At 39.7% G+C, this 12,049-nt stretch overlaps 1 protein-coding gene across 1 annotated transcript in view; it reads right to left on the bottom strand.

The window, feature by feature from the left end:
• PTPRC (protein tyrosine phosphatase receptor type C) overlaps nt 1-12,049 on the bottom strand; it is a 63,593-nt gene that overhangs the window by 30,698 nt on the left and 20,846 nt on the right. The window contains 1 exon segment of the mRNA XM_082766041.1: nt 664-762. Coding sequence (XP_082622167.1) covers nt 664-762 — 99 coding nt within the window.

A 12,049-nucleotide genomic window follows, 5' to 3' on the forward strand; every position in this document is an offset into this window, starting at 1 on the left:
TGTAACACACCTGCTTGGATTTATCCCAAGAGCGTAGCTTACAATGAGGTCTGCAAAACCATGAAATGCCAAATTCCTACCAATCTCTCTGGGATGCCTTTGTGGCAATGAGATTTGACAATCCTTTAGCAAGGTAAGGGGATGTACTGACTTCACGTGTTTGAGAACACCAGCTAAAGGACGTGAGTTAACACGCAGCTTGCAGAAAGCACGTGAATGGGGCTGTTTTGTTTCATGCTATCGATCTGGGAAGGACCTTCTTCCCACAGATCCTCAGGTACCGCTGTGGCACCTGAGGTAACTGCAGGTAAGTAGCACTGTGAGAGCTCAGGGTGAAATTCTCAGCTGGGAGCTCAAGGGCAAGGGGTGTCCATAAGGAAAACACGAACCCATAACAACAGCATGTTGCAGCTGGAATTGTAATTGCTTTCTTTAAAACGCATGCTTCAAATTTCCACATCTGATTTAATTAAAATAAATAAATAAATAAAACTACATATGTCTTCATCATATTAACAAATTTTGCTGCAGTATAATTGGCCTCGCACAACCTAAATCACCGGATTGCTTTAACAGTGACAGAGTTAGTGTTTGATAGAAGTAGATGTCACTTCAGCTGAAACCGAAGAGTAGCAGTGCCATGGTCCCAAATTTCAGTATTACCTTTAGTGGTGCCTGAAGGTGAGAGTGACGTGGAGCGTGCAGGTGTAAGAGACGTAGGGGAGGGGGGAGAGCTGGAAGATGCTGCAGTTTCATTTCCTGCTGTTTAGTGAGGAAAAAATACGACTGAGTGAGCAATGCATGAAGGTGAGAAGCTCATCTACATTAGAAAGAGGGCATTATTTTGTATGACTTTCTCTAAACCATGCTTCTTAGGTCAGGTGAGGCTGGAGGGTACTTAAATGGCACTTTCATATTTATTGATGCATTTTGCGACAGCAAAACCAAAACCCTCAAAATCTTTCACTTCATCACACAGCAGCGTGTACAAGTAACATCAACAAATAAAGCATGATTTTGCATGAATGAAGAATGACTTTATTAGCAAGAAGAGACACCAACACTAATTCTCTTCTCAAGAAAAATCTTACCTGTCTGTAATCCTCATCATACAAAAGCCAGTAATCCAAGGCTCGGTATTCCCAAAAGACCTTTACTTTACCTAATATTCTTCTCTAAATCCCAGCACACTTCCTGGACCACCCTGCTGATATTAAGAATCCCTCTAGAGAACTCTGTCTCCAGGTTAACCTTTCATAAACTACTGCCTGATTTCAGCTGGGAGTTATGCCCTTTTCACAGCTATAAAAATAAGCCCCACTTTTACACTCAGTTTTGAAATCCTGACCCAAAACATTCTTAATTTGTGTAATGTGAAATTTCTCTCAGGATAAAGGGAGATAAAAATAAATGGCAATTGTCTGGAACCAGGAGAATAAGGTCTAATCATAGGAGTGTCCGTCAAAACAGAAGTTTGTTCTCATCACTGTATCTTTTACTCATTTAGAGGATTAGAATCTTCCACTTTGAAATACGAATTTTGAAAGCCATGCTCGCTTCCTGGAGACATCTTTCTCTAACACTATTGCCAGGCTTTCAAAAGGAGAAAAATTCCACTTGTTCACATACTGTTGAACAGTACGTGAACTGTGAAAGTTTGTCCACAAACTTTCATTCACTCATGTCTCTTCCTTTCTTGGCCTTTTTCTACTAGTTCTCCTCCCCTACGTTTCTGTTACAGATAAGAAACAAAAGTACAGATGATCTTCATATATCACTTCAGTGTCTGAAATCTCAGGTAAGGACTGGAAATTTGTTAACAGGAATTGTATAAACTAACTATATGTATTAAGGTGCCAAGAACCATGTAAAGCTAATGTGTAATCATATTTGCCATGATCAATTCAATCTCAAAGTATCTTCTTATATTTTTAAAATTTGGTGTTTGAAAGCCAGCAGTTGCTCACTTCCAGTTTCATATCATGATTTTGCTTTCTTCAACCTGCTTACCAGCTGAAAAATCAATAATTCCCTCTCCTTCCCAGATCTTAGTTCAGCACATAAATCATACCTCAAGCCCCAAATCAGCTTTCTGTAAGCATCCAGTTTAAATACAGTGTGATGTTTATTGCTTGCTCACGGCGACAGATACTACATGCCACGCATGATCACAAAACTGTTGAGGTTGGAAGGGACCCGAAGAGATCGTCTGATCCAATCCTCCTGCTCACACCTGGGTCAGCTCTTAAGACAGTTTGGAAAATAACAATCCTAGATCACCCTTACCCTTTTTTTCCCCCAAATAACCACTGGCATTTTAACAGAACTTCATGGCAGTTTTGTGCCATTCTAAGCAGTTTATCATTATCCTGTTCTTCTGTGATTCAATGATATTATATCATGTTCATAGCAATGAAATAGGATGCAGTTAATAAGAATTCAGTAGGTGGCACCAGAACACTGAAAAAAACCACAAAACTCTCAAACAGCAAAGGTATTGCAGTAACAGAAAGATACATTTCCCCATATAAACTTGTACAGGGATATTAGATAAAACAAAGGGAAAAAAAAAAATAAAAGAAGGATCCCGACACACTGGACTATATTTCTCCAGTATTAATAGACATGTTGCTAAAATTAATTTAGTTTTCCCAAAATGTCCCACAGCTACAGATCTATGCCAGATCTAACCTCTGGGTAACAAAGTTAACTGCGAAGTCACAGCTGTCTGCTCATGCTTAAATTCTAAAACACATACCTGGAAATTTAAAGGTTCAAATCTGAGAATATCTTTAATAAGGATGTTCAGCCCCCAGAAAACATCATGTGCAGTATGAAAGCCTGATGATCACCAACTAAGCAAGTTGGTCTATTTCCTCACATCTTAAACCGCACCCAGCCATAAGCCATTTTAAGATAATATACATAGGATAGTCTCAGACATTCCAAGTGCAAGAATTAAAGTACATAAAAAGTTGCTAATACAAAAGGTGTATGCAAGCTTCTCTTCACCTTCTCTTGATTTGGCCACTGGCTGGTTCCTACTAACTTACCCAAAAGCTAAGACCTATCAGCAGTGTTGGAGCACTTCTGGCCACGGTCGAGTGCCCTGCAAAAAGATAACCCCGGCACAACCAGCAAATGGACAGCTTGGCTAATTGCTTTTCTGCTCTCCAATCTCTCTCTATTGGTGGGCAGACAAAGTGCAACTGCTGCCTTAAAAAAAGGTTTGACATGAGATGACAGGTTCTCCACGGAATGCTCCTAACTTGGACGAGCTAACCATCCTTTCTCCTGGAAGCTTGAAGGCATGCAGGCCCTGAGATTGAAATATGGGACTATTATATTTTGAAGAAGCCCTTCAGTGTTCAATGAGAAAAGTAGATGGAAGAACTATGAAAGAAATCAGGCCAAACATCTTAATCTCCAAGCAGAACAAGCTGTAGGGCACATTTGGAGGTCCAGGAGCAGCTGCATCACTGACGCAGTCATGGCTCTGCACCTGCTGCCGTGAGCCATGGTTGCACCCTTATAAGAAGTTAATGTTTGCTGCTGTTCTCTAAGGAAAGACAGAATAAAGTGAAAACACTTTCCATTTGGAAGGACCAAGCAACCCAAGAGCAGACAATGCAGGCCTAGGATATGTTAAAAGATACTGTGTTTCAAGTAAGTCCAGGGTATGATCTTCTCAAGCAGAAGGAAGCACCAGCACATACTTCCTGTGCTTGTGTGTTATTAAAGGAAACTCCAACTGATAAGATAGCGAAACTGGAGAATCTGCATTAAAAGCCTAAAAACATTACCATGTTTTTATGGGCAAAATATTATCATGTTTTTATAGGCAAAAATGTCTTAACTGATGACAGGGAACGTGCCTTTTAACTACATTCTGCTTTGTATGCTGCACAGTGGGTAAAATGGCCCCAGTTTTCTATTTCCTGCTGCTCTAGGCAGGGGACTGAGCTTGCAGGCAGGTATGTCAGGCAGCTTCTCCTCCGTGCACAGGAGTGCTGCAGTACTGCGTCCCGGACTGCACACAACACAGAGGAATGAGGAGAAAGAGGGTCCCTTTCTGCTAATAGCATATTTAGTGTTTTATCTAGCATGGTACCATACCCATTGGCTCTTCACAACCAGCTGCACTCTGCGTGACTTCGCTAGACCCGGGGAGGGGCGGAGGAAGTCATTCTTCCTCTCAGCCTCACGTCTGCAGAACTGCTGGCTGCCCAGGGCTATTCTCTCCCAGGAAAAGTGCTTTGTGATTCTGCAGAGCTGCTGCCCTTTTCCCAGGACCTCCTCACCCTTTGGCATATTGGGCAGACCCCAGCATCCCCCACCAAGCAGGACTTCACACTAAGCAGCCTGTGTAGGTCCAGAATTGGTCTGCCCTCCTTTTACAGCTGAACAGTGCTGCTCTGCCTCAGCAGGGTCAGAGCTCTTCACATCTGCACTGAAAGCAACAGGATGTGGGCTCCTTGTTCAGGTGGAGTAAAGCTCTTTGAGGGGGTCTTCTAGCAAATAGCACAGACATTACTCAGCTCCACTGCAAGCCAATGCTAAATTGAAGAAAAAAAAAGAAAAAAAAGAACAGTTCCTGGTGGGAGGTAAAGGGTGAGTAAGGCAAGGAACTACACAAAGTGCTGCCAACCTCCATTCTTTGGTTTATTTTTAAATTTCAAGTGGGATAGGATATAATTCACACCTATTTTAAGGCTCCTTTCAGCTGCCAAAACCAGCTAAAGGGACCTTAAAGTAAATGAGCATCAGGGCCAGAGATGTTACTGCTGCTTTTGGCAGCAAACACAAAATGAAGGGATCCTCTGCTACTTTATAAATAAATCTGGGCAAACCTATGAACAGGCTTGAAAACACTTCAACATCTGAGTAACTCTATATCACAGAAGACCCCTCAGATTTTATAAGAAGGATCACGTGTGCTGAAGTGCTTTCATAAGCACAGAGTGCAGAACTAAACTTCAGCCTTTATCATTATCTGTATTTGGGGAAGAAAAGTGTTTCTGTTTTCTGGGCAAACTGCTGCTTTTTGAAAATTGGTTAAAAGAAAGCCACGTGAGGTTCACACACAAAAAATATGTGAAATTTTGCATGCCCTGAGTTAAAAATCAATAAATATTCATTTAGGATTAACATGTAGAAACTTTTCAGTTTCTAACTGGAACATTTCAGATAGTCCTAAAAAAAAAAAAAAAAAAGTGCCTAATATTTTTTCATTGCAGATTTATCAACAAAAGCACTTCAAAATAATCTATAATCCTAACTGATAAAAAACTCAGTAGCTGTACAGCAGTCATAGGAATGATATAAATGTACAGCAGCTGAGAATTAAAACTAAACAAATATTATAAAATCTATTCCCATGGGACATATTCACAATATTTATTTTCACCAGAAATTTGGGATAAACAGTTGAAACTGTAAATTTTAATCTAACAGAAGTTCTGAAATGATTTGATTGAGAAAAGCCAATTGTCTCCATTTGGCACCAGGCTGTAAGTGCTCATTCTAATTCTCCAAAATTATAATTGAAATAAACAGATCCAGTGTGAGTTTGTCAAAATGTTTCCTGTCACAAGAGTCCATTAATAATCGTCCCCAACGTGACTCCTTAACACACTGCAATCACAGTTTAAGAACCTGATCCCGCCACTCTTTCCTAGCACGAGTATCCCTTGGAGGAGCCCTGGGCTTTGTCCTTCCCAAGACCCAGGGAACCTATGCTCCCACCTGAATTGCATCACGAAAGGCGGAGTCTTTCTGCAAACCGTGTCTCAGGAATAAGCACAGGCCTACACTACAACTCAATATAACAGGACATAGTACTGTATTTTTAATGAAAATCAACCTTTAAAATTAATGCTTTTTCTTGCTTGCCAACACCTATGCACTTCTTGCTGTCCATCTTCCAGGATGGGAGTTTCAGAGCCAACTAGAAGAGCTAAGCAGCAGTTAGAGCATTAGGGAAGGCAATGAATTCAAACTGGCCAGAAAACCAGTATGAGGGCAGGAGATAGAATTAAGAAAAACTTATCGCTGGCAGATACAAGAACACAATGCTGCGTTCCGCAATGTTGCAGACTTAGGAAAGAGGGGGAAGGACAAACATCAAAGTTTGTCAACTCTGCTATTATACAGAGCCTTTCTTAAGGAAATGATAAGAAGAAAAACTTACAAATGCTGAAATATTTTCTCAGCTAACCTGAAATTATATTTCAAAAATAATTTCAAAACCAGAATTTTCTGATTCCACTTATACAATGCAAGAGTTTAATTTTCCCACAGAAAAATAAAAATGCAGAGAAAAACAGAAATTTCCCTCAAGAAATATCACGTTTATGGAAGCAACATTTGTTACAAACGGTAACTGGAATTTCACAAAACCATAAACCTGGAGTAGAACATGAACCAAAGGCAGCAATTCAAATTCAGTTTGCCAAGTACACACATCTTGCAAACTTAAAATAAATACCTAGAAATATCAAGAATTTATCAAGCAGAATAAAGGCATTCCTATCAATTGCACTGCATTTTAAATGACATCCTCAGTCTTCATAGGAATACTTTAACTACAGTAACCCACTTGTTCAACTACAGCTAACAACGCCTTTGCTGCTCTGTGGTTTCTCTCATGCTGTTTACTTCTGTTTTTCTTCTACAGAACCCTACTCAAAAGGAAGAGGGTGCAGCATACTGTGGTTTAGAGCTTAAGCACTTCCAAATGGTGAAACTCTGTTACCATAGCACCCACATGCTCAAGCAATCAGACCTATCTCAGTGCTAAACCACAACTTCTCTAGTGCAGTCATGAAATTTCCCTATTAAACTCCTTTTCACCAAATTTGCATTTATAATTATTTTTAGTTGTACAAATTCATTAATATGATACAGTCAAGGCTGCTTTGCAGGGAGAATGTGCAATGATGTGAACTGTCTGCAAGAGGGGAGAATATCAAATCCTGATGGAACAATTAATTCAGCTGTGAAACGCTGGCTACCATCCACAGCCACTAAGAAACACCTATACATGAGGAATGTAAGATTGGCTGACATACTTGCTCGGTAATTTCATGATATGTACAAAAGAAAAAATGTGCTAATGTTGCTTTGCCTTTTGTATATTTTCAGTGTTTGTGCATGTGCAGAGCCAAGAGCCAGAGAACATGTGCAAAACTTACCGTATGTCAAGCAGCAGTACCTAACCTCAGGTATAACTCTCCTAGCTCCAAATCTACCACAAGCAGAAAGAAACACTTGATCCAAACTATCAGCTTATGATACAGACAGGCTGGTTTTGGAATTGCTGAGTGCATATTGTTTGTGGCAAACAAAAGAAAGGAAGGACTTGCAACAATTACACTCTCTTCTCAATTTCTGTGCCCATGTTTTTGCAATTGCCTCCTCTGCTAGTTCTATGTATTCAGCAGAGTTGAAGGCAGATCAGTTCCCAAGATTTCTGACCACAAAAAGAAGCTGCAACTGAGAACTGGCTGAATACTGGAGAGAGTGCGAGCTAAGGGCAAACTTCTTTATCTTGGACTATCTCATTGGACCTTGGCTTATTTAAATATCTGACTTAGTTCTCTATCCACCTCTGAGCTGCTTCACGATAAAAGTGTATTGCTGTATTGCAGACATTTTCCTGACTACAAATTGCTTTTTACATAATTTTGCCAGCAATAAAAAAAGAATGGGTCCTGGAAATGTTTCTCTAAACTCTTTCTAGTCAGCTCAAATGATAAACCATAAACAGTTTAAATACATACTGTAAGAACTGCAGCATTTGAGCCACTGATAATCTAAAATCAATCAAAATCATAAATCTCCCCTTTGGTATAGGTCTGTTAGCAGGAAGTCCTTCGATCAACAGCTCTGTATCTACAAGGATTATTTCAGTGAGGTGAAATCAGTGAGTTTTAATCAGTGAATTTCAAAAAAAGTGCAGCTAGAAATTTTTAAAAATAAATGAACATTTCTTTCAAGAAATGATACCCACCTATGAGCTTTTACTCTACGTAATAATATTTTTCTCTGATCAGTTGCTGAGTTAAAGACTCAAATAAATATAATGTGGCTAACTGTCCTAGGGGTTCTGAGGGAGGAGTGTAGCTTACAGAGATAAACAAATAATTTTCAGGTGCTCTGAACATTTATGTCTCCAACTGGCATCACCTGGATTGCAAACACTCAGCTCTCCTACAAAATACAATCAAAAATGGAAAGAAAGCTCGTAGGCTGTGAAAAGACACAATAACATTTCCTTTAATTTAATTTTATTTTTTAAAACTTTAGAAGCATATTGTATTCAGAGCCAATAAAGAATTTTAGCTGGGAGACTAACTTTCAAGGCAAGGTTGCTTCCTACTAATTTTATTTTATTTATAATGCAGGAATATCAATGTTCGCCAATCACAAATATAACTGCTTGGTGCTATGTTCTGGTTGTGTACAAGAAGTTATGCCTGAAAAGTTTTCATTTAGACATAATGGAAAAATGGAAAAGAATATTTATAATTTTACAAAGGAAACAAACAAACAAACAAACAAACAAACAGAAAACTTGTCCCAGGTGTTTATAAGATCCTTAACTAAAGAAGAGATGCATGAAACAGAATAAAGATGTTCCTACTGAAAAGCCACCACTAAAATTTCATTTTTTCCAGTGATCTGGCATTCGTCTTCCTGCTCCAAGCTTAACAGGACCCTCGGCAGTTCCTGTGCCCCATGAGCCAACGTCCCAGTGAGACGTCGCTAATCAGCAGTGCTCCAAACTATCCTGCTACTCTCAGTCACCTCCCATGACCCAAATTTCTTGCAGCATTAATAGAAGATCCTAACCAGAATTGGTTAATATACATCTAGCTTCTGTTTCTTAAAAGCACAGAGAGTACAGAGAGATCTGTTCATCTGGCTCAGTGGAGAATCATTCCCAGGCCAACTCTGCCTGCCGGGCATCCCCCTTGCCCACCCAGGGCTGCCAGCTGCAGCCCTCAAACTGTGTTTCAAGGGAGAGTGATTTTACTTGGTGAGTATCCTTACTTTTTCTTTCCTTTTTTTTTTTCCTACAGACATTCAGGCCAGAAATGACCAACAAGGTCAAATGAATACCATTCGTCAGAGACACTGCTGAATACCTTTGTTGTTGTCCATGAAGTATTATGACTAATAGCATTCACTGATCAACAGCTAAGTCAACCATACACTTGTTAGGTTACAATTTAAAGTACAGTAAAATAGTGACACATAATAGGAAGCATCATTTAAGGATCAGATTTTACCACCGTTATACAAAAATGATTTGAAAAGTAAATTATTCATTGAAGCATATCAATATATTTAAGAAAAACTGTCAGTTAAAAAATATGTATATATGTTCCCTATGTAAAATAATAGGGAATTGTTTTTATTTTTATTTTTTTAATGTAAAGCAGACATTTACCAGTATTTAAATTAGTCAGAACTTCCAATGTTTGATGGATAACCTGAAATCCATCTTGTACTCAGCTAGCATGAGGACAGTTGGGTCTGTGCCCTGCTCGGTGATTACATAGACACTGCTTCAGTGTTACTACTGTGTGAGCAGTCAGACATAGCCTCCATCTCTTTGCCTCTATAACATCATCTGCAAAGTGGAGACAGTGGCACTATCCTACTAAACTGGCATATTGTGGTCAGAAAATCATTTTCATTAAAAATCATGAAGTTTGCAGTCAAACCTGACAGTGCTATAAAAAATAAATATGTTCAGACCCATCTGATGGCACAAACAGGGAGAGCCGTGAGACTGCAAAGAGTCAAATAGACTCTCAAAGAGAGACAACTCAGACTTGAACTCCCCAGAACGCCATGCACGTACATACAAAATCTCACATTATCTCAAAATCTGGATTGCTCTGCCCCTTCAGGAAAGCTGAGCCAACACTCAGGAGAATGGACCTGTGGTTCATGTCACAGCAGAAGCAACAGTGATGAACAGCTTACACAGCAGTGCTGAGCACCCACAACTCCACCTAGAATCAGTAAAAACTGAGTGAAAGGGGTTTCTCTATCCCCTTGACCTTTTTTTTCTTGCTATTTTAATTCAAGCAATCACGAGACGCTAGCCCCAACTTTAACCTACCCATCTATCTGGGAATGATAAGAAGGGGGTGGGGGTGAGTGGGTGGAATAGTTCATCTGATTTTGCTTTCAGTTCTGCGCTGGCCATTCTTTTCTAAAAGACTGTGTTTGCTGAAGATGTCAGGAGATGAAAATACAGGCTCAGAACGACTCCACTGGGCTCACAGGGATTGCAGTGCCCAGTATTCTAGCAAAGAACCTGTGAAATCTAAAGCTCACATTTCTCAGGATGTGAACAGGACTAATTTCAGTACTTCTTTAAACAACTTAAAGCAACAGAAGCACAGTCTGTTTCTTTCTTTTGTATGTAGCAAGTAATTTTTATTAGCATTTCATAAATCTTTACTTTTTTGTTTGTTTCTTTACCACAATTTTGTAACCTAAAAACGCTAAGTGAGTGGTCTGGGTAAGAAGATTAAAATCAAAGATACTAAGTAAAGAATGCTGGACAAAAAATTATTTAGGAAGAGTTTTATTGACTTTTCAAAGTATAGGGACCCAGAGAAAGCCCTCAGGCCAAAGCCAAGAGAACATCCAATTACATGCTCCAGATAATTTAAACTCTTGCTTTAGACACAGAAATGCACAAGCCAGGAAATTTAGCAGACCTGTAAACATTTCTGATGTGTAATAAAAAGAAAGATGTATGTAGTGGCAACTATAGATCTTACAACAGCAAGTACAACTCCCACTTGGAAGTGGGAGGTCAGAAAAGCTATGTGAGCAGGAAAATGAGTATCAGGTCGTATACAGACACACACGCAGACAGAGCACCGTGGACGTAGCATGTATAACGTCTCCTGTGAGGACAGATGGAAAAGCTGACACAAAAAGACACAGAATGTGCAAATGTGGGTAAGAAATCTATTCTTTGCAGGTCTATCATTTTCCAGCATTTGGGTGAAATAGTGATGAATTTATGACCACTTGACCTGGTAAAATTAACTGTTTTTTTCCTTTTTAACCAAGGGAATGTATCAGAATTTTTTTGGTGTGTAGATTAAGACACTTGCAGAGTTTATTGAGCATCCCTACAGCCACAGAAATGTGATTATATGAACAAAGCAAAAAAAAGACAAAAGGTTCTGGTAAGTGTTCACTTCCACACCCAAATTCATCAATGCCTTCAGTAGGAATTAAGCCCATAGTTTAAATTAAGACGATGTTCTGAATGAGGAGTGCTACAAAGGCTGTGGTATAAGCACGGGACAGATCCCTAATATCACCCCAGCAACAAATACGAATGGGTACCAGGGACTGACAGGGCTGAATTCAGCATTCAGGTCTGCTGGCTGGGGAAGGCACGTGAGCCTTTCCTCTGCCTGCCTCTTGGTGCACGTAGACCAGCTCCAGCGTGGAAGTGCCTGGCTTTCTGTGGGCTGGTCAGCACCAGATGTGAATGCTTGGATCAACTGAACTACAATCAAAACCTGTCATGATCTACAGGACCCACTGCCAAACTTCAATAATTCGTCTATTTTTATAACACTTTGTGACGCAAACTGAAAATTTCAAGGTAATTTCATTCGAATTGAAATTATGACAGTTTGTAATGGTGCCCAGCATCAGCACAGCAGCTGAGACCATTACACCTGAAGCCTTGAGAAAGCTGCAGCTACTCAGTTTGGACTTTCAAGATTAGCTTCACACCCAGAAAGTCTGAAAAATCTATTAAAAAGTAAAACTCTATCTTTGGGTTCCCATTTTGTACAGGATGGGTTTGTAACAAATCCCATGGTAAAGAATGGATGACACACTGCCCCGTGTAACAGAGAAGGTATAGAAAAAAATTGAATTAAAGGCTGTCCTTTCATTTTGGCAGATGCCTGGGGTAGATAACTGCCCCAAGGGAATATGGTTCTCTAATGAATGAGAACAGAAATGGAACTATTATGAAAGCATCCTCCAAAGAACG

Source organism: Aythya marila, assembly GCF_965140915.1.
Source record: "Aythya marila genome assembly, chromosome: 8".
Classification (NCBI taxonomy): Eukaryota; Metazoa; Chordata; class Aves; order Anseriformes; family Anatidae; genus Aythya; species Aythya marila.